Raw genomic sequence first — 21,623 nt, 5'->3', positions numbered from 1 at the left:
GCCATTGGTTGTGTGCGTATGTAATGATGCTTCGGAAGTTAGAATATATGATCTATGAATGATATCTTACAACATACGCATGAACATTTGCCCGACCCTAATTCGAAATGTGAAGCTATCGTGAAGCTGGTACAGTGTGTACTACCCTCCAGCCATTACCGCCGTGATGAAAAGTTTCTCGCGCTTCATGAACAGGCTCAGCACTGAAACAAGAGCACCAGCGACCATGACCAGAATGTATGTGGTACCCATAGAGGTGACAATGGTTTCGAGAACCTGGGCCCGAACTTTCTGATTGAGGCCCTTCATGAAGTTCACCGCAACACCCGAGATGGCAGCTTCAATCTGCTTGGGGGAAAGCTCGGGAAGAAGCTCTTGGACCCTGGACTCGGCTAGGTTAAGAAAGATGGAGTTGGCGATAGCCAGTGCCATGGTATTGCCCAGAAACTGCGCGAGCGTGATGAAGCCGATCGCCGCCGGAACGTTCCCCGTGTCGACTTTGGCCTGAGCCACCGAAAAAGCAGCTTGAATCCACATGCCTACACCTATTCCGATGAGCACCGTGTATGCGTAGATGTGACCAGCGCTCGTGTACTGGTCGACCGTATACATCAAAGCACCTCCTGCCACACAGAGAAGCCCGCCAAGTAGGTACCAGGGCATGTAGTAGCCAAACTTGGCCATCAGGGCGCCGTTGACACCGATGGAAAAGATGAGGCAGATGATCAGCGGCAGCAATTGCACACCCGTCTCGAAGGCGTCGCTGCCCCGCGTAAATTGGAAGAAGAGTGGCACGAAGAAGATGGGTACAAAGACCCCGGCTGCCGATGCGGAAGTGCAGGCGAAGAGCATGAGGATGAGGGGCGACCGGATCAGCTGAACGGGGATCAGACGGCGTGGCAAGGTCACGAACAAAGTCAAGCCTTGCTGGAACGCCAAAAGCAGGAAGAGCACACCAGCGGCCACGAACAGGCCGATGATTTGACCCGACTTCCAGGGGTAGGTCAAACCGCCAAAGTTGATGGCCATGATGAGACAGACCAGACAGCTCATGAGCAGAAGCATTCCGGCGTAGTCAAACTCCCGAAGGCGAGTCTTGAGGGGAACTCCCGGTCGCGGATTCTTGCTGGGAATTAGGAACAGCCAGGCGGGAGCGCAAACGACCCCGATGAAGAGATTGATGTAGAAAGCCCACCGCCAACCGACCTTGGACTCCTGAAACGCACCGCCCACAAGAGGGCCCAAAACCGTGCCCAAGCCCCATGTGAAGCCGGTGCCCGATACGTAAAGGGGCCGCTCCGCCATTGTGGTGGTCTGGGAGATGAGGGTAAAAGCGCCGTTGTAGAGGCCCGAGCCGCCGATTCCGCAAATGACACGACCTACGATGAGGGCGTCCATCGTAGGCGCGGCGCCGCAGATGGCAGAACCAATCTCGAACAGGACGACATTGAAGATGTAGACCCATTTGGAATTGAACTGTCCATAAACCTGGCCCCAGACCATGTTGAAGGCGGTGCCGCCCATGAGGAAGCCGACGTTGATCCAGGCGAGGTTGTTCAGAGAGTCGAACTCGGCAACAATGGTGGCTTGGATGACGGCCACGATAGTGCCATCGAGCGAGTAGAGGAAGATGGAGGAGCAGAGAGTGAAGGCGGCCACGGCCCACTTCCAGCCGGTGATGTCCCTAGGAAATGGCTCCGAAAGATCTCCCTGTGGAGCGGAAGGACCCTCAGGTTTTTCGAGATTCCGAGGAGATTGGAGGTCTACCGAGTGATTCGGATTGACTGCCGTATATGAGTTATGGTCTAAAGCCATAGTTGCCGCTAGTATTTCGCCGAGATCGTTCAGTTGTTTGAGTCTCCAATGCCAACTTGTGATACCCGAGTTCGACGTCGATGTATTCTAGACAGGGAGTTGAATGTCGTCGTTGTTGACGCGATGTGAAAAACGACGAAATAGGCGGCCGAAGAGAGATTTATTTATAAGATCAATGGTTCTGTACGTGTCTCAACAAACAAGATTATGCTTTGCTCAATGCTCATCTAGTCGCGCCGTGTTTGCAAAAGGGGCCGTAGTCCGCCATCAGCCATTCCCCAATCAACGGCTGCTTGACCCAGGAAATATTACAAAGCGGCGATGGGAATTCTGTAATAATGTATTAGGAGAGCCATAGATGACATGCCTAGCTAGTGTGGTCCGTTCAGGTACACCAACGCAATTCTATCCGATATCTCTGAACACGCCGGATGATGTGGACCCACCTTCCGGCGTGGGAAGAAAATCCCGGGCCCCACGCCCGAAAAAGTCCCGATTAGGAAACGAATTCTCCGGCCTACCAAAGGCAATTCGTAATCAACATGTCTTATCCTACTTCATGTCGAGCACAGGTATATCCGTCCTGCGCACGCATGAATGATACATGGAAGCAAGCAGAGCAATTTATTTCTTTCCTCGGGCGTAGAAGGCATGGACGATAACACTGATTGTGAATATTCGGAAACTGAGCTACAGCATTCTGGCCATCTTCGTTTCCCCGCTGTTTTAGAAGTCCAGCCAGTCATCCAGGACTCCAAGAGCTGTTGTTGCTGTAGTGTATTTATGGACATGACTTCCCTATGCACGTGATGTGACGTGATGGGACGTAAGGTGATATTCTCACCGGACGCGGTGCAAGTTTCCTCCGCATCCAACCTCACCTCATGTTCTACCTTTCACCAAGACTATCTACCTACGTCTCGCGTTTCGCATCTAGCCACTACGCCCCCATTCCGTCCTAGATCCCGGTAGCGGAACCCGGCATTCATGTCATGCCGCCAAATCGCAGTGCTCGCTCGACCCGCGACAGCGAAATTCCCAACCACTTCATTGTGAATTGGCGCAAGTCAGACTCGCGTAGCGGGCCGAAGCAGCCCACCTTGGTGCGCCGGCCGATCACGGCATGCGAAAACTGTCGCACCGCTAAGGTACGATGTAGTGGCCAGCAAGACTGTCAGCGGTGTACATCCCGCCGTCTTGTATGCTCATACGGACACCGCCTATCACCTGGAACCGAAGAAGATCTGTCGGCCTCGCCATCCGCATCCATGCTTGCAACTGGGCAAGGTCAGCCCATAAACCCGCTTTCACTCGCCGGAGTGAGCGTTGACGGCCCCAATACTGCGGTGACTGCCTTATCTTATCTCGGAAGTGTGGCATCAGCCTATGAACCAAGCACGCAGTTGGAACCTACACTGCCTATCGGCTGGGACGACGCCCTCGACTTCAACTCGACACCATACATGGTAAATACAACAACCCACCATCCGATATGCGCCCATCAAAACTATGGACCCGGCTTGTCAGAGACGATTAACAGCGACCAACGGTCAGCGACGAAGGCGTCCGTTTCTTCATGTAGTCCTCCGTCCCTGGGACCGCAGACAAGTTCACAGGGCGTCCTTCATGACTCTACGGCCTCCTGCCCGTGCCGGGCGAATCTGATGATCTGGGTGCCCAAGATAGCGCGAGCCATGCAGGACAAACGGACAGATGAGGTTCTAAAGGTGACAGGGGAGGTGGCCAAACACTGCCAAGACATCGTGGACTGCAAAACAGACGAAGTACGATGCTCAGACCTTCTGCTCATCATGTCGGTTCTGCAGGAGACGCGGCCATGCTTTGACTACATCGCAAAGTCAGCCTTCCTCGAAGGCCAGGGCGACCATATGCCGGTCAAGCTAAATTTTGGCGACTACGAGGTCCTGTTGCACAACGCCGGCGTTCGCGCCATGCTGGCTATGGATCTAGTCCAGCGGGCCGCCGCCGTGGTGACCGCCATCAGCAACAAGGGTCAGAACATGATCAACGAGCTTGCAGAACCGTGCAATCTGGCCAAAGCCAACATCGCATATCTCGAGGCCAACATTAGCCACTTTCAGAGCATGTTGAACTGCGTAACCCGACATGTAGAGGGGGCGGTAAACAAGGACGAAGGACCCCCAGCGGTTTCAAACTTGGCGTCAAGAAATGTCTCTGAATGCTCAACAGAAGGGCATGGTTCGTAATGAAAAGGCGTTGTCGGAGCGATGAGAACAACGTACGATGCTTGCTATCGAGGTTCGTATAGGTTGATGCACGATCATTCGGCTGCGGTGGTTGGCGGGATGGTACAATGGAGATAAGGAGGCACCAGTACCGGCCCCGGGTCCGATGTGGGGCCGGGCCGTTCCCGAAATAATCAAGCAAAGAACGCGGATGTAAACCTTGAGTGTTGACGATAAACGATAAAAAGCTCTGTGTCAATTCATGCATGCAGTCAACTCATAAATCTCGATCGACTACTGGAATTTGGTGAACGAGTTTTCTCAACATTCGGAAAATACAATTTCTGGCGTCGGCAATATTTACAACGCTCACGTGAAACGTTCTGGAGACGAGATCTGTGCCGAGGTTCATTTGGAGCGCGTGCATGAACGAGTCACATTTCGACAACCTTCATCATTCATCAAAATTTCATCAACCACGCCATCCTGGTCCTCTCTTTCCTTCATTCTGCGTACGAGATGGCCGACCTTTCAAGGAAAGCCGCGAGCTCCGACAGTCTGCCGCAGTCGATCAGCGAGCTCGAGGCGATTCCTTGGTGCCGGGCCCTCATCTCACAGCCCGGCATTACGACCTTCATCCCACCATCCCGCGTGCCGGAGAACACCAACCCTCACGACAGATTCTTCGGCAAAACAATAAACAACCCAACCGGCATACCCACTTGCATTTGCTTTCACAATGAAGCGCCCGGCAAATCAATCATCACCGAAATGTCAATTCTTTTCGCACTCTCTCGCGGAGTTGACGGCTATCCCCACATTGCGCACGGAGGTATCTCGGCCGTCCTGATTGACGAAGTCTTGGGGTGTCTGATCCAGAGGAACATGGATACCGACAGAGACAGCCCGGTTTTCAGGATGAACACCGTGACTGCCTCCATGAACATCAAATATTTAAAACCAGTCCCCACTCCAGGCGTTGTCCACGGAGTTGGGCAAATCCATGAGATCAAGGGCAAAAGAATATTTCTGAGAGCAGCGATCAAAGATGCAAGCGGAACAGACTTGGTTACTTGTGATGCGCTTTGGGTTGCAATACCGAAACCGAAAATTTGAGGGCTCGCGTGAGCTGTGGGATGGTGAAGCAATATCAGAAGTAAAGACATATACCTAGAGAAGTATCCTGCCACTGTTCACTCACATATGAAATGAATATTTCGTTTTACTACAAATCAGTGCTCCTGAAAAGGCATTCATGCCTGTTCCTGCATGCTGAATATCTGTCAGAGTACACACAAAACCACGATGCTGCAACATGGGTTAGTTGAGATGATTCCTCGCGTTGGAAGCAAGTTGTAAGAACATTCACGTAAGCCGTTGAGACCAGATATGAAAAGCAACTCAGACCGCTATATTGGAAACAGAAGAAAAGCTAAATACATGCAAGCAAAACAAACAAAAAGCAATCCCAAACAATCATCAATGGTCGACCATGAAAAAGCGCGCTCGTAAAGACCAAGTCCAGTCATATCATGTCATGAGAGCAAGGAAACCTCAAGAAGACATAAAGCTCTTAAGCAGCAGTAGCCTCGCGGACCTTGGACTCGAAGCTGCCATCCTTGAAGGGAACATTGGCCTTTCCGAAGTCGGCGTTCTGAAGAGCAGTCTTGGCGGCATCGGGCATGGCGTCCCAGTCAGAGATGGGGTAGGTCTTGCCCTTGGTGTCGGTGAACTGGAGTTCGTGGTTCGTGGGGAAGGTGGTGAAGTATTCGACCTTGGGGCTGTTGCCGTCCATCTTCGGGGCGCCACCGACCTTGCTGTATCCGCTGTGGGAAGAAGCACCGGCAGCAGTGATCTTGGGGGTGGCGGCAGCCGGGTCGTCAACGCAGACGACAATGTTCTCCCAGTCGTGGCGGTGGCCTCCGGCAACGTCACCGCTGGTGGGGTGGTCCTTGGGGAAGTACCAGGAGTACATGATGCAGGTCTTGCCATCGACCACGCCGGCGCGGGCGTAGGTCTGTCCCTTGGCTTGGTCTCTGCAGCCGCCGGTGGCGCTGCCAGTGTCCTGAAGACCGCCGCTGGTGTCACCGTTGTCAGCGACGGCGGGGTACGGCTGGCAGCCGTGGGCGATGTGGAGGAGAGGGTTGAAGGTCTCGATGAGTTTGCCATTGCCACCAGTCTGAATGCGTTGAGCAACGGGCTGGATAGAGTCGTGGGCGACAACCGCACGAGACTGGAGGCGTTCGGTGGGGGCCGAGGAGACGGCGGCGGCGAGAGCCAGAACAGTGGAGAAGGTGAAGGAAACCATTGTGAATGAATGAGATATTCAAAGTGAGTGTGGTAAAGCTTAGAAAAGCGAATGTAAGCAAAGTCTGAGTGAGAGTGGAATGAAAGTGTTGTGATGGTGAGTGAGGATGAGATTGGTTGAGGGAGGAAGATTGGGCTTCCTTTATAGTTGATCGTGATGATGATTTGTTTCTACTTTCTCTGCAGTCTGAGTCCGAAGTCCGTGAAACACCGCAAGATTTATATTGGTCGTCTCATCTTGAAGATCATCAATCAAAAAAGACCTCTCGTGGTGGATATCTGGCCTGGCGACGTTGAAGGCCGTGAGTGGTAACGAGGCCTTCAGTCATAGGCTGAGAGCGATATTGAACCAAGAATGTCTATATTGAGGCTGTCTGTGCCTGACACCAGAGGACCCGTATTCGAGGCAGTGAGTATTCAGGGGCAAAGTTTACCAACTTGGTGGATGAACTCCCAAGGTCATGGCATCGGAGCCTCAGCTCACTTGACAGCTGGGCGCGGGTTTCGATTGCTTGTGACGTCCGAACAGTCTCTCTGCTGGATGGATCCGCCCAACTCACATTGATGAAATGCCAAGCTTGTCTGAACGTAGTGGTGTGCTGCGGCAGCCTAGTTCCATAAGCGTGACTGAGGCGGGATATATCCAGCCTTACCTTTTCATGCCTGTACGGCTTGGCAACCAAATTCCATCCTATGACGTCCCGTACTACCAGCCTTACAACATGGCTGGGCTGAAAGAAGCCCACTAATAGAGGGGATGTTGCTTGAAATCAGCTATAGGGCCTAGTCTGACTTTCTGTCGGCCTGCTTGATATCAATCTATTTTAAGTCCCTGATATCGCAGGGAATGCTTCTCACTGGAAGTTCACGTACGGTGGGCCTTAACGGTAATGCAACGACTTGCGATATGTGTGACTAGCCACCTCGTAATTCCCTCCATAAACTCACCCTTAACGCTAAGATCAGTTAAACGTTCATCCCTTGCCTTCTTTTCATCATTGCCGTAAGGCCGCCCACTAACACACTTCAATGTTTCCTCGGAGTTGACGGGGAGTTGACGGGCTGAAACGGCCGACTTCGGTTGGAGGCCGAAAAGTGACTGAGTCAAGCAGCCAGTCTAGACCACCCCCAGTACGAAAATAAACTCTGTCGGCGTGTAAGCGGAACCGCGGGAATATTTAGTGATCAGACGGGTCGCCCCCAAAATACGACTAGGGGTCCTTGGCGATCATGTATCCGCGACCTATATCGCCTAAGTGTTAAGCGTGGCATTCATGCGTAAGGCTATTGAAACCGTGGGAAGGGCCGACCTTGGCCTGCCGATGTTTATTCATTGGTCATGAGATTCAACATCCCACCGCTTACCATGTCGGCCGATTCACGGATTCCGGTGGAGGAGTACTCCGCGCGGCGCCGGCAAAGGGTTTCCTCGCCTAACAAGGCCGGCCTGTTGCCGAAAAGTCCGCACTGCCAAGATCTTGCAGCCCATAAGGTTTGCTACGCCGCAGCGATTAGCCATACTCGAAGCTGTTTGGATCTTGGCATCATCCGTCGTGGTTGCGTGATCTTCTATTCTCAAACTATGGTGTACTGCGCACGCAGCGGAGTCAACCACCATTAGCCAAGGTTCAAGTCTTGTGTGATTGGGATTCAGGGGGCACTGCAGTGTCATCTGCCCAGCACCAAGAAGCCATAGCACCACCAGAAGAGAGAAAAGAAGGTGATGAGACTGTGTTCTTTTCTTAATGAGAGCCCATGATAGCTGGGGCAGTCCGCGGTCCACAATCGTGAGTTCGCTGCCGCTTTTGTCGCGTCGGAGTGCCCCATACCACAGCACCTGAATATGGAAATAACACACGTCTGCTTCGTACATGGTATTCCCTCATGCAAGAGAGACAGTTGCTGGATTTAGTAACTGTAGCTTTGAATAAGTACTACTCATGGCCCTGATTTGGACGGTTAGCAAGCGACTAGTCTGCATGTAACCAGGACCTGAGCTAGGGTCCCGTCGTAGAGTCTACCTTGGTTCGCTGCGCAACCGGCTGGGTGCTCATGATGTTATGTGAGAGGAATGGGTTTATTGTGTGAAGTTCGTTCTCGTTTCCGGCGCTGCTCAATGCCGCGCTTGACGCTTCCACGAGTAATACTCGGCATTGACATCCGACGACGAATTATTTAACAGAGCATCTTCCGTTTTTTCATCGCACGTTTTCATGAGAAGCATCCCCTCGATTATACAAGTACATGCATTTCTCATATGGTCATGGTCAATAGTACTGATCACCAGAAGTCTGTGGAGTGAGTGAGAATGCACACTAAAGCTCACGTAAATCAAAATGTCCGCATGGTCGGCAACCACCAAGATGGAGCCAGCACGACAGTGCTTCCTTCTTACATGTAATCAGGCGCTTAGCAAGAACAATGCTGTCGGACGAGGACGGGAGACGGTGCCTTAAGTGCTGAATCCAGAGACTGCTGGACCAATTTAATCCGAGATACTCCTCAAAAGATGCCGCGGTTACTGCATTTTATATACCTCATTAATTGGAAAGACATTAGAGCATTTAATCTACCAGGACTTGGCATATTCTAACAGCACTTTACGGCTCACAAGGCACTGCATCCAGAGCCATGGGACAAGCATGGGTGCACCTGGGAGCGTGGGAATAGACGACAACCGTTGTCGCCGTATCTCCCGGATGACCTCAAAGTTGATCTAGTCTGACTGTAACAGATTGAGATGTCGAAAGCCTCACACAACAATCGTTTAAGCTTTTCAGATGGCTGTGAAGCTTGAACCACCTCAGGACCATGGTCTAGATCCATTATCAACCAAGGAGGTTCTCAAACAGGACTCTCTGCGGCTACATATCGTGGAACAGCTTCACAGCTCTCGAGACAGCACAGTACTGGTGCCAACTCACTTGGAATCAGCTGGCTAGCCTGATAGGACACACGTGCAGTTTGATCGGACCAGATAGAGCCTCAAAACAGATGAGCGACTTCGACTGTAAAATTTAAGACCGTTGTCTAACACGAGCTTGAAAAACCGGGAGGCCTGAAGAATCCTGAGTGCATGTGGGAAGGAGTTCAACTGTATGCGAAATAAGTAAATGAGACGGAAAATGATGGCATCCAATCAAATGGAGAGGCGAGAAGGGAACAGTCTCATCGAGTGCTAGCAGAGTATACAAGCCCACTTGGCTTAGAGGTGGACTGTTTTCATATTTGAAGTCACAGACGAGAATAATGAATACCCCAAGTGATGTCAAGAACATGTTCGTATAGACATAGAGGAGGTTAACACCTCAGTTTGTATTCGTTGCGCTATCGGATTGTGATCCCTTTTCTTTACGTGGAAAGAAGCCACCTCTCCAGCCAAACCACCGGACTTCACGCGGTCCTCTCGCCAAAGTAATCAGTATGGAACTTGCCAAGAATGCCATTCCGGCTATCCCTACTCCCTTCCAACCTTGCCGAACATATAAAGTGTTGCCAACCTTGGTCCCAATGGTTTGTCCAACGAATGAGCATGCTGTATAAGCAGCGTTGGCTTGATTACTTCCTTTGGGGACAGCACCATAGATTGCAGAGCGGTATGCAACGCTTGTGGAATCCACACCGAAGTCGACTGCCAGAGCGTGGAATACAAGTCCAACGAGACTGAATGTGCCGGTAAAAGTGCCAATGGCGACGCCTGCGATACCACAGACCAGGGAGATGCTCGCCGCTAGATACGTGGGAACATACTCGACGACGAGTGAGCTGTATAGGGGAACCATGACAACTGGAGCAATGGCCGTAAGAGAGAAGAGGCCAATCTGCAGAGGGGAGAAGCCAAATGGGGGCGAAGCAAGCAGCGCAGTCAGCGTGGTCCAAAAAGAAGACAATGCAGCATTGGACAGAAGCGATACAATGCACCCGTAAGCCAAAATCGGCTCAGTGGAGGCAAGACGAACAACTCTCCATAGCTGTTGGACGAGGTTGATGCTTGACTTTGCGTTTTTGGGCGGGTAGTCTGGGAAGAAAAGCCACAGTAACCCGAAGAGTGTGACCTGTAACCCCAACGCGGTCCAGTAAACGTATCGCCAGTTGACGAAGGATGTCATCGCCCCTGATAGAATGCGGGGGAGCACCTGACCAAACATGAGGCCGGCAAAGACAATGGACATGGCTCTAACTCGTTTGGCGGGGGGCGCAATAGAGTGAGCCAAAGGGAGCATCATCTGTGGAGTAACAGATGTGAAGCCCGCGATAAAGTGAAGAGCGCAAGAGGCAGGAAAGACTTTCGTGACGCACAAGCCAAGCCACATCAGCGTCGAAGCCAGGACCAACGTGAGGGTGAATGGTCTTAGTCGCACCTGGTATCCAAGAGGGCAAAGCAGCAGGATGCCGGCTCCATAGCCAGCTTGAAGAACAGTTGGGATCAGCGAGGCCGTCTCGTAGGTGATTTCGAAGTCATCGGCAATCTTGTTCAAGACTGGATATGCGTAGTAGAGATTCCCAACCGTGATGACACTTGCTAGGCTGAAGAGGAGGTTCAGCGACCAAGTGAAAGGGAAGCTTCCGTCAGGGGAATGCCGACAATTTGGTGGCGTCCAGCTGATGACTTTCAAAAGGCGTTTCCAGGGCTTTGGCGCTTGCGTCGGGGCTGAGCCGCGGTCTTCTTGGGTTGCGATCGTAGGCGATGACTTCCTCGTGACGGGACTCGACATTTCGAGTGAGTTCATGATGTTGTATAACGAGAGCTTAGGCATAGAATAAGCACATAATCCTGGAACGAGGGATGCGAGGAGAACCCCTATATAACCGGCCGTGCCTAATAGTCTACCAGAAGGAAGGGTTTTCAACCTTTCTATGTAGCTTCTTCATCTTATCGTTCGATTTGTCCACGGACGCAGCAAAACCATTGCCTTCATAGGTTTGGGAAAGAGACCCGCCGTTGCGTCAGAACCGGAACCCCAACTCTTGATCGCGGCAATCGTCGTCTTGCCGATATCTGCAAACTCGGCATCCATGCTTTATGCCGAGAAAGTGGGCCCGGCCGCTAACGTGCCCGAGGTTTGGGGAACACTTAAGATGCAAACGCCGCCTCGAAATCAAGACAATCTAGATTTTCTCTTCGGCAAGCGAACTGATACCGACATCCATTCACAAGGGAAATTTCATTTCCGTCAGCGGCCAATTTCTCTTCGGACCGTGAATCCTGAACTGGGCATCAGATTATGGCCCACTTAAGATCGCAATCAAAACAAGCGGCGAGTGTGCCGCCCGGTGTTCGTCCGCCAAGGCCGAAGCTCTCGGCGTATGTATATTCCTGTCCTACCTTTGCATCCACTGCGATCATTTGCTTGTGATGACACTAACAATGCCTTATCAGCTGCCACAGATGTCACTCGCGGAAAGTGAAGTGCTCCGGCGGCGACCCGTGCTCCAATTGTCGTAAATCGGCGACAAAATGCTCGTACCCGACAAGCAACCGTATCATCCGGGTCCCAGAAAGGTATGTGTAGCTTCCTACAACCCGCCGGAGTGCAACGCGTTGACAATCTGGAGTTACCTCAAAGAAATCCTCCACCAGAACACGAGTTCGCGATCCTCCAGCAGCAGCTCTCCTCAGTCTCGATCAGATGGAAAGGACAGTGGGTCAGTCCTCCCATCGGCAATTCCACGCAACTCCGGCAGCGACGGTATTGATCCGCACATTTCGCTCGATGTCGAATCATTATTCATCGATGCCGACCTGCCATACATGCCGATACCTGTCAATGAAGCCATGGACACGGCATTTGCAACACGGTTCCGTCAGTTGATCTCCGATTTCTCGGCCTCGCAGCAAGCCTACATCTGTCGTAAAGACTTTGCTTCTGATGAGAGGATCATGAATCTCGCTGAGACCTCCTGCCCATGGCCCAGCCCTCCAAAAGCACGCCTCTTGGTTGAGGTTGCGCTGAGAGTTGTCTCCGGTTGTTTTCATATCGTGCGTAGGAGTTGTGTCCTGGACGCCGTGGAGATGAGTCACCAGGTCCCGACCTGGAAAGACTACAGTGTGAAGTGTAAGATCTGGGCTTTATTCGCCATAGGTGAAATGTATTCTTCAAGAGCAACTCGCGTGAACCAGGACTTCCCGGGGCTGCATTACTTCGCCAAAGCCACAAAGATACTCAACTACCTCGGAGAGCGGCCTACCATGGACCTATTGGAGACGCGCCTTATCCTCGTAAGTCGTCCATGAATTTCACATCCTTAGTAACTGACACGACTTTTGAAAGTCCCTGTACTCGCTGGCAGTCAATCGTCAGTATGCCGCATACACTCTGGTTGGGAGTTCCGTACGCATGGCCATCATCATGGGACTCCACATCAGCATAACACCAGACCAGCTGGACGATGTCGCAGTCAGAGAACACAGAACAAGGCTTTGGTGGACGGCTCACGTTATGGACTGTTTGTGTTCATCACGGCTTGGCCATCGACCGACAGTCCATGACGATGATATTAAAGCCAACTTTCCGTGCAACGTGGAACCAACGGAGTCCACGTTGGCAGACTTTCCAGACGCCAGCTACCTCACCGCGAACGCGAAACTTTCGGCCATCATGTCCAAAATCATCCGCTCGGTGTACGGCAACCAAAGCAGCGGCATTAACTTGTCCGAACGAGTGAAACAAGCCTTGGATGACTTGAGCACCTGGACTCAAGACCTCCCTCCCGAATTTCACTTAGACAATATGACGGCATCGAAACACAGCAACCTTAGTCTCATTTACCTTCGCCTCACCTTAAACCAGGTGAGTCAGCTTTGCTTTGAGCATTCCAATTTCTCAATCTCGCTGATGCATCTAGGCTGTCATCTTGTCAACGCGTCCGATCCTTCTCTATGGCCTGCGCAACGTCTGGACTGCGGCGAAGTCAAGCGCGGAAGCCCACGGCATACAGTCTATCCAGAATAATCAATCCGCAATGCTCCTGATTGATTCTTGCATCCGCTGTGCGAGACATTCTTGCAGCACCCTGATCCAGAGCTGGATTGACGGGCAGTTTCCCACCTTTGACCCTTTTTTGACGCAATATCTTTTCTCAGCGCTCACTATCCTTGCTATTTCCAGCCTGTTTAGCGAAAATGAAAGCAGCAAGGACAGAGAACAGCTCGAACAGTCTGCTCAGCTACTGTCTCAATTAAAAGATGGGGGCAATTTTGTGGCCCAAGAACTGCATCAGCACGTCGATGCAATTTTAGCTGGATTGAGTGAAATTCAGCCAACGCCATCTGCTTGTGTAACGGATTCAGAGCCGAGCCAAGCCGCCCGAAATCCGCACACGGGCATTGCTGAACATCGAGATCAACATGAAATACATTGGCGCGATGCAAACACCATGACAACTGACGGATCGGTTGCTAACGAGCCTTCTATACAAGAGCTTCTCAGGCAGCCAGACTTGGATTTGCAGTTTCTTGACTCATTAAGCTTGATGGATCAAAGCTCATGGCTTTATTGGCCGGATGGACGCAGTAATTCATGGGGAGCAGGTCTCTGAGCTGGGCCATCAGCGTACAGAGCATTACGGACACAATACTGTAAAGCTTGTTTGCGCACCGGGAACCATGTCGATATTGTGGACCAACTGTCTTAGTCGCCCATAAATACAAATATCGCAAAACATCAATCATTCTGCATCAGACATCGGGGGGAACGCCGTCTTGAGATGTCCAATGCCCAACCGGCAACGTGACTTTATAGCCCAAGTGAGCAGACAGGGAGATGTCTTCCGAGAAGGGTCCACAGCTTATGCCTTACCAGACGATCCAGACATATTCCAAACATAAACTATGACGCGGGCACAGAGTTTCGTCTCAGCTTGCGGACAGCTCCGAACTACCAGGATGAATGAGACTATATTATTGGCAATGTGCTTCCGGTCGGTATTCAACTGTGATACATAACCGGTGTCTGGAATTACTTGGGATATTCCAACGTTTTCTTCTCGCCTTCTCATCTACAACGACGGCAGCACTCTCTTCTCAGTGAAAGCCCAAAGCAGAGGCGAGTAATCGGAGCACCAGGCGTTACCAGTGTAGTAAGTGCTTCTCTTACCCTGAAGAGCGTAGAGGTTCTTGTAAAAGCCGGCCTTGATGGCATCCGGGGAAACGTGGAGCTGCAGGTTTACGTGCTCCTCCCAAGCGCTGAACTCTGCGACGGTCGATGCGGACCCGTTGACGGACGCACTGATACGGCTGACAGCGTCGGTGACGAGTCCCTGAGCCTTGGCAGAGTCAGCCTCGCCGATGACCTTCACGGTCTGGTAGCCCGGCACGCCAACAGTCTCGAGACGCCAGACGAACGGCTTCTGGGGCAAGAAAGCAGGGGCGGTGACATCGACGTTGAGGAAGTTTGTCAAAGAAGGCAGGCCACTGTTGGAGACGACTCCGACGTAGTAGGGGATGTTCTGCCACTGGCTGAAGACCGAAGTCTCGGACTCATCCAGGTCAAAGGGCTTCAGGTTCTGGGTCGTCGGCGGGATGGTAACGAGAAGCTTCTTGGCCTTGATGAGCTTGCGGCCAGTGGCAGTCCTAACAACAGCCTTGACTCCGTCATCAGAGCGCTCAGATGCAACGACGGTACTGGAGTAGAGCACATCGTTTCCAAGGAACTCTCCAGCCTTGTCGTAGACTTGTTGGTTGCCGCCGGGGGCGTACAAGTAGCCAGCTGAGAGGCCGAGGAGATGAGGCTGGCCGAAGTTCTGGAGGACATACAGAGTCGGCGTCTCCAAGAGGTTGCCGACTCCGTGGGCAAAGATCCAAACGACTTGCACGACCTCCGTCAGGTTGTACTTGGCGACGAATTGACCGAAGGGCAACAGCAGGTCCTCCGGAACAGACTCGGGAATGTCATAAGCACCCTCGGCCAAGAAGTCGAAGTTCAAAGCGGCGAACAAGTAGTTCGCCAGGGGCCCAACCAGCTGATTAGGGTCAACAGCAGTGGCGTTCGGAATGGCGAAGCCAGTCTTGAAGTCGACGATCTGACTTGGGAACGGAGACAGGGCAGAGGCGTTCAGTGCGACGCCGAAACGCTCAAAGAACTGCGTAGTCTGATCATTCTGGATGTACGCTTGCACGCCGTAGTCGATAGGTGCTCCGGTGGCGGGGTCTCGGAAGGTGTTTACATGCCCGCCGAGCTTATCGGAGCGCTCGACAACCGCGACGGTCTTGTTCTGATCCCGAAGACGAACAGCGGCGTAAGTTCCCGTGGCGCCACCTCCGACGACGAGAACATCGCGCTGGATGATGTCTTCCGGCGCGAAGGCGGACTCGTCATAGCACCCGAGTGCAAGTGGAGAGGCGTTGATTAATGAGGCGCTTAATGCGCAAAAGGATAGGATAGAGGCCCGCATGATGAGATAAAAAGAGACAAGAACGAGTGACTGAGATCAAAAGAGCGACTGGTGGGTTGATTTCTAAAGATATCAACTTGGTGGACAGCGGCTCCTGCGGAAGCTATATACATGCTGCACCGGAGAACGTGGCGTGCCATCTGAGCCCGGCTCTCCGGTACCAAGCCAAGACCAATCGATCAGGAGAGTTTTGGCTCAAAGAGGTAATGAAGTTAAATTGATGAAGCGCGACTCGCGGCCACTTACACTCGTGGCTTTGCGCTACGCTCCAGGTCAAGGAAGTTTGTCCCTTGACTGCAGCAGCCTGCACCTCATCTCATTTCTTGATGAGACAGGATAGTCTCGTTGACATCTTGCGGAAGAATTCCCAAGAACATACGCTCACGAAATTTCGATGTGCGCTGAATTTTCGTCAAAGTTGAAGAATGGCAGCACAGTTTCCGGCTCGTCCGGTCCTTGTCTGCTGATGAATGACAGGGATCATCTGTGCTCGACATCGATCAAAGTTCAGATCTTTAATTGCCCTACTTCTAATTCATGGAGAAAACCAAAGGCCAAGAAAATGAGCACAGAACTAAGTTACGAGCGATGTGGGCTGAGTCCCCGGCATCGACGTTCGTGCGGCTACTTATGAGTGAGTGCGCCCGCCGCTTCATCGGTCGGGCAATTAGCGACCAAGTCCGCCCGGCCCGATCAATGAGAATCTGGCGAACTCAGCCACGTGGATGCCATTGTTCCATGAACACGGCGTGCCGAGTCAAACGGCACATATTGCGACGATAGATGGACTTGCGAATAGCTTCGCCTATTGCCTCATCGGGCAATGCGCCAGCCCGAACTCTTCACCAGAGCACACCAACATTTCAAAGAAACTTGAGATCCCTACTCTACCAAAGTCGCATGTCGCCGCTATTATTGACCCAATACTCAGTCACAAGTTTACACCAGCACCCGACTGAACTTCTCGATGGCAGCACCAGCCACACCGCATCCGACCACAACCCAAGTCCACTTGTTGTTGACCTCTCTAATGCCAGGCCAGAAAGAGTTCTTCTGCTGGCGATAACGTTCGAGGTCTACCTTCTTCTCAGGTGCTTCTCTGAGGTAGCGATCCTCTTGGCTCTCCTCGTTTTCTTTGTCACCTCCAACGTACCGTAGGAAAACATAGTTTGCCAGTGGTCCGAACAGCTCGACGGGAGACAGCATACCAGTTGCGTACAGCAAGAGGGGGAAAGAGAAGTGGATTAAAGTGTCGCCCAGGTAACTGAAACCCGTCAGTTGTGTTCTTCTATGGATGCTCAGAAAACTTTACTTACTTCGGGTGCCTCACGATGCTCCATACTCCGTCCTTGCACATCGTGTTTTCACCATTTGCATGAGTCTCCTTGAATTGGCTCAATTGCCGGTCGGCCGAGACTTCAAGCGCGAAACCCGCGCTGAAGAGTCCCACTGCCGCTGCATTGACCCATTCAGGGGACGCCGCCAACAACGTGCCAATGCCTTGGTGTCGGAAGGGAATGGTAAAAGGTAGCGCGATGATGGTCTGGAATAAGGCCTCAGGTAGGTACACACTGAACAAGGCCTTGTTCCAGAATCCCGAATCCTTCCTGGCAGCTTCGTATCTTGGCTCGTCGTGGTCACGCTTCAAGGAGCGCTCGGCGACGCGGTAGAAGAGACGTCCGCCCCAGAGAGTGACCCAGCTGAGAAGTAGAGTCTCGGTGCGGTTCATTGTCTGCCATACTGTCGACAGCGAAGCACCACGGACTAGGTGTCGGCCGACCGCCGACCACCACGCGTTGGCTACCTGGCCGGCCGGCCAAAGCCAATCTTTTGTTTCTATTCGATCGGTGGCACGACCGGCGACATATGCCACAATGGCTAGTCCGGAATGTAATTTGACTGATGGGATAATGGTATTCCTTAAAATGCCCACATCCAACGGCGCGGTGCCGACTGGATGGTGGCGCAGTGCCGGTCTTTGGGGCGGCGGCGACGGCCCTGGGCCGTAGGGCGCAGTTGTTATCGGCGCGCTTGTCATGCTGCAAGAAAACGGTGTTGTTGTTAAAGGCGCAGTTGGGCGCTCACACGGAAGGAAAATGGGCTTTCAGTTTTATCTGTAGCAGTTTTGAGGCTTACCGCGGCCCCCATTCATCACAATTGAAAGCTGCGCGACCATATGACGTGAGTGCTGCTTCATCGACAGCTCTGATGGATTTCACTGAGTTGACGGTGATATGACGCGATGTTACCGATAAATCTCGGGCAGTCGACGGGTGTGACAGGGCAGGGCGGATGCTGTTCCTTGACTAGGGGCAGCAAGGATTCCCCTCACCGAGCCATTTGGTAGCCATGTTGGCCTTCCAAAAGTTTAGGAAACTCTGTTTGTTGCTTGGAATTTGCTAGATTTCGTTCCCAGCAAGCAGTCCCAGGCTTCGACTAGTTACAATTGGTGCCTGTAATACGCGTTTACCCCTTGATAATACTGAAGCCTCAAAAGGAAGAGGAAATAAAAAAGGCATCAGTCTATCTAGATACTGTATTAGTCCGCATCAGCTTCGTCGTTCTAGCTAGAACATGGGTTTTCGGGTGACATCCGTATCAATACAGAGGCGTCGGGGTGCCTGGCGCCACAAAGCGAAAGGTTCAGGCGCTACCTCGTAGATGGTGCACTGATTGTGACTGGTTCTAGCGCAATTAGAGGCTGATCGAACACAAAGTTCCAGAAGATACCTTAGGTAGGTTCTCAACACAAATGAAGTCTATGATGAAGATCTTTATGAGTTCGAATTTCAAGACGTAATTAGAGTCAACTGGAATCTGAACAAGTTGTTTACAGGCATCTTTGCCAATAATTGATTAAAAATTAGGTATCCTATTCTAAGTCATGAATGATAAATGTCCGCAACACCACCCCCCTCAGATTTGTGCCATTGGCATCACTCAGGCACCCTTAAACAGGAACGATGATCAAGTCAACGTCAACACACCCTGTGCCATACGTGTTCGTACCGCTGTATGCGCGCATGTGCATACCAGCGCCCGAGTTCCCGTCACCGGTGGACACCGTTCGCAGGCAGAACTTCCAGTTCTTGCCACCCGAGCTAAGGGTAACCTTGGAGGTTCCATCGCCGAGAGGAGTGGCAGTGAAGCCTGATTGCGCCGCGCTCTTGGAGTTGGACCAGTAGACCAAGCTCATCTCGTAATTTTGGATGTAGTAGTATGAGTTGTTGGTGACCGAGTAGAGAGTGCCGTCCGCGGCGACGATGAAAGTCTCACGTTGTCCTTGTCTGTACCAGTTGTCCGTCATGTGAGTCGAGTCGTCGGAAAGAACGTAACGGGCGGGGGAGTTCACGACGGGGTTGACGGTAAGGTAGCCGATGGCACCAGTAGGCGCGTTAGGAGCCACGTTGATGGTAGTGGTGGAAGTGACGGTCTGGACGACAACGATGGTGCTTGTGGGAGCAGTGGTGGTGGCCAAAGCCGCACCACTCACAACAGTCTGGGTGGTGGTGGCTGAGGCGGTGACAGTTGTAGTCACTGGGGTGGCGACCAGGGAGCAAGCGGAGGAGATAACATCAGCTGGATTGAATGTTAGCATTGTGAAGTGTACTGTGGTGAAAGATGGGACATACCAGGGAATGCAGCAAGACCAGCAGGCGTGCCGTCGCGGCGAATCCTCCTCTTGGAAGGACTCGTGGTGTTTGTCATATCGACTGGGACATCCATATCGACGAAATGTCCATTCTCCGTAGTACCGTTGACAAGCGGGCTGTCATCGCGAGCCCGAAGACCTTGGGAAATCTGGTAAGAGTGGTCTTCAGGAGTCTCATCGTCGTGAAGGCAAGTGGTGGTAGGGCGAGGAGCCAGCGCACGCTTCAGCTGCTTAGTGACGGCAACGAGCTGGGTGGTGGTAGTCGTCGTAGAGGCCAGAGGGGTGACTGTGGAAGTGACAGTAGTCGAAGGGACAGTGGCGAATGCAGTCTGGGTCGCGGTGGTCGTCGGGGTCGTGTAGCCTAGGAGAGTCGAGCAGTAAGGCTGAAGGGTGGACTGGACAATGGTAGAGCTGGCACTGGCAACGGGGCAAGGAATTCTAGGCTTTCCGGGATTCGTCGAGTTGGTGTATGAGAAGCTGTGGAAGATCGTGTACCGGTCGTTGCCGCGCCATTGACCAGTGTTGGTAGCGTAGCTGACGTCCCAAGCCTTGGAGTACTGTGTGATGTTAGAGGTGTTTTGGATGATTTCGACGCTAGGGGACTGATGAAACTTACCAGTGAGCAGTATTGTCCCTCGGGAATTCCGTTCTTCAAGACGAAAAAGGTGTTGAAGAACTGGCAAGTCTGCGCCGGGGCGTTCTGGGGAGGGTGCGCGAGGTTGTATTCAGACTGAGCTGTGCAGGCAGCAGCGCAAAGCTTGGGATCGAAAGGACCGTTGGTGAAAATCTTGGAACCCATGAAAGTATCGAAGCCGGCGCAGTCGGAGGGTGCGTTGATGGCGGCATCTCCCAAGTTGATTGCGGAATTGTAGCCGGGCTGGTCCGCGGCGCGCCTGACTACATAACCGTTGGATCCAGCGATGACGACCTCAAAGTTGTTGCGCCACTGGCCACGGTTGTTGGCATTGTTCTGGTCAACGAGACCGCCCCAGAAGACACACTTGATGACGTTGGTGCTCGAGGGGTTGGGGCAGCTGTCGGCAGGTTCCTATCTCAAGTCAGACACTGGAGTGAGCTGCTCAGAACGAATGTAACTTACGATGGAAGGGTCACGCTCAAAGTAGATGTTGAAGGCGATGCAGCCGTTGATGGCGTCACACTTGGAAGCGCAGACCTTGGTGTCGTAAGCATTGAGGGTGGTGTAACCCATGTAGCCGTAAGCACTGCTGGAGGCCTGCAGGTTCTTGAAGGTGTTGACGTAGCCATCAGGGGTCGGGGCGTTGTTGGCAGCGTTCGAAAGGTCGGTAGAGCTCAGAAACGCGGCGGAGGTATCGGGGTTTGGCACGGGACCGTTTCCGGCGGGCTGAGGACTGCATGGGCTGCGTTGGACAAGACTCTTCTTCATCTTTGCGGCAGAAGTTGCCATCGCCGGCGCAGTCTCCTGAGGAAGCGGGCTGGCCTTGACATCGGAAGAGACACTAGCAGCCGCCGCGTTGGCATCGTAAGAGACGACAGTTGCGGCAGCAGCTCCGATGGGAACTGTGGCAATAGGCGGATCAGGGGCCGCATCGATCATATCGAAGTCAAGGCCAGACTGAGCCTTGACAAGGGCCGCAAAGGCAGCGATGAGAGTAGTGGACCTCATTGTTGATGCTGGTAGTTCGATTGAAACGATTGTCTGAGAAGGGCAAGAGCTGTCAGGTAGCGGAGCTCGAGATCTGAGGAAGATGTCAAGGAGTGAAGAAGTTGGAGTTGACTGGTGTGACTTTTGGTTCAACGAGGGGGATAATTGAGCTTCTTTAATACGTGAATCATATCATTCTTGATCACAAGGACGATTGGGCTAAACGATGCTATGAGATGCGTTTTTCTCGGCTCCTTCCACATAGCTCTCGATAATGCGCAGAATATTGTGAAAGCTGAATTCTCATCTCCACATAAGACGATCACCAGAAGCCATGGAGAGCTGAATCGTACGTTCAGGATAGTTAGCTGTGACTTCCTCCATCAGATAGTCCCTGAATGGCAGGTCTAGACCGAATGACAACCTGGAAACCCATACTGCCGGTCGCACAGACGGGGAACTGGGAGTTGTGTTATGCCTAATCCGCCGATAGTGGCTGTTGCTAGATCAACTCGCTTCGACTTTGGTGTAGTCTGGGTGAAGCTTGTGTTATTATCACACGTGGCCGCGAGGCACATCTAGGACTCCCTAGGAAAGAAACTCATGGGAAGTTACCTTTACCCCT

At 52.4% G+C, this 21,623-nt stretch overlaps 8 protein-coding genes across 8 annotated transcripts; 2 read left to right on the top strand and 6 right to left on the bottom strand.

Annotated features, from left to right (window-relative positions):
• Positions 1 to 141: 141 nt before the first annotated feature.
• On the bottom strand, positions 142 to 1,815 carry CkaCkLH20_11915 (uncharacterized protein; the record flags this gene model as incomplete). Its single annotated transcript, XM_038894629.1, has 1 exon — positions 142 to 1,815. One exon carries the CDS (start codon positions 1,813 to 1,815, stop codon positions 142 to 144), a length of 1,674 nt encoding a protein of 557 aa, XP_038740070.1.
• A 1,811-nt stretch (positions 1,816 to 3,626) lies between these two features.
• On the top strand, positions 3,627 to 4,043 carry CkaCkLH20_11914 (uncharacterized protein; the record flags this gene model as incomplete). Its single annotated transcript, XM_038894628.1, has 1 exon — positions 3,627 to 4,043. The coding sequence occupies one exon, from the start codon at positions 3,627 to 3,629 to the stop codon at positions 4,041 to 4,043; it is 417 nt and encodes a 138-aa protein (XP_038740069.1).
• A 1,552-nt stretch (positions 4,044 to 5,595) lies between these two features.
• CkaCkLH20_11913 (necrosis- and ethylene-inducing protein) lies at positions 5,596 to 6,330 on the bottom strand (the record flags this gene model as incomplete). The annotated part of the gene is made up of 1 exon (XM_038894627.1): positions 5,596 to 6,330. The coding sequence occupies one exon, from the start codon at positions 6,328 to 6,330 to the stop codon at positions 5,596 to 5,598; it is 735 nt and encodes a 244-aa protein (XP_038740068.1).
• A 3,307-nt stretch (positions 6,331 to 9,637) lies between these two features.
• On the bottom strand, positions 9,638 to 11,059 carry CkaCkLH20_11912 (uncharacterized protein; the record flags this gene model as incomplete). The annotated part of the gene is made up of 1 exon (XM_038894626.1): positions 9,638 to 11,059. The coding sequence occupies one exon, from the start codon at positions 11,057 to 11,059 to the stop codon at positions 9,638 to 9,640; it is 1,422 nt and encodes a 473-aa protein (XP_038740067.1).
• A 728-nt stretch (positions 11,060 to 11,787) lies between these two features.
• CkaCkLH20_11911 (C6 transcription factor) lies at positions 11,788 to 13,710 on the top strand (the record flags this gene model as incomplete). Its single annotated transcript, XM_038894625.1, has 3 exons — positions 11,788 to 12,549; positions 12,602 to 13,120; positions 13,621 to 13,710. The coding sequence occupies 3 exons, from the start codon at positions 11,788 to 11,790 to the stop codon at positions 13,708 to 13,710; spliced, it is 1,371 nt and encodes a 456-aa protein (XP_038740066.1).
• Positions 13,711 to 14,327: 617 nt separating this feature from the next.
• CkaCkLH20_11910 (uncharacterized protein) lies at positions 14,328 to 15,722 on the bottom strand (the record flags this gene model as incomplete). Its single annotated transcript, XM_038894624.1, has 1 exon — positions 14,328 to 15,722. The coding sequence occupies one exon, from the start codon at positions 15,720 to 15,722 to the stop codon at positions 14,328 to 14,330; it is 1,395 nt and encodes a 464-aa protein (XP_038740065.1).
• Positions 15,723 to 16,661: 939 nt separating this feature from the next.
• Positions 16,662 to 17,898, bottom strand: CkaCkLH20_11909 (duf1295 domain protein; the record flags this gene model as incomplete). The annotated part of the gene is made up of 4 exons (XM_038894623.1): positions 16,662 to 16,986; positions 17,039 to 17,600; positions 17,656 to 17,802; positions 17,859 to 17,898. 4 exons carry the CDS (start codon positions 17,896 to 17,898, stop codon positions 16,662 to 16,664), a joined length of 1,074 nt encoding a protein of 357 aa, XP_038740064.1.
• Positions 17,899 to 18,672: 774 nt separating this feature from the next.
• Positions 18,673 to 21,019, bottom strand: CkaCkLH20_11908 (uncharacterized protein; the record flags this gene model as incomplete). Its single annotated transcript, XM_038894622.1, has 4 exons — positions 18,673 to 19,301; positions 19,355 to 19,931; positions 19,991 to 20,422; positions 20,474 to 21,019. The coding sequence occupies 4 exons, from the start codon at positions 21,017 to 21,019 to the stop codon at positions 18,673 to 18,675; spliced, it is 2,184 nt and encodes a 727-aa protein (XP_038740063.1).
• Between the last annotated feature and the right edge of the window lie 604 nt (positions 21,020 to 21,623).

This window comes from Colletotrichum karsti (assembly GCF_011947395.1).
Source record: "Colletotrichum karsti strain CkLH20 chromosome Unknown Scaffold52, whole genome shotgun sequence".
NCBI classification, from domain to species: domain Eukaryota; kingdom Fungi; phylum Ascomycota; class Sordariomycetes; order Glomerellales; family Glomerellaceae; genus Colletotrichum; species Colletotrichum karsti.
This window is presented reverse-complemented; position numbering and strand designations above follow the sequence as displayed.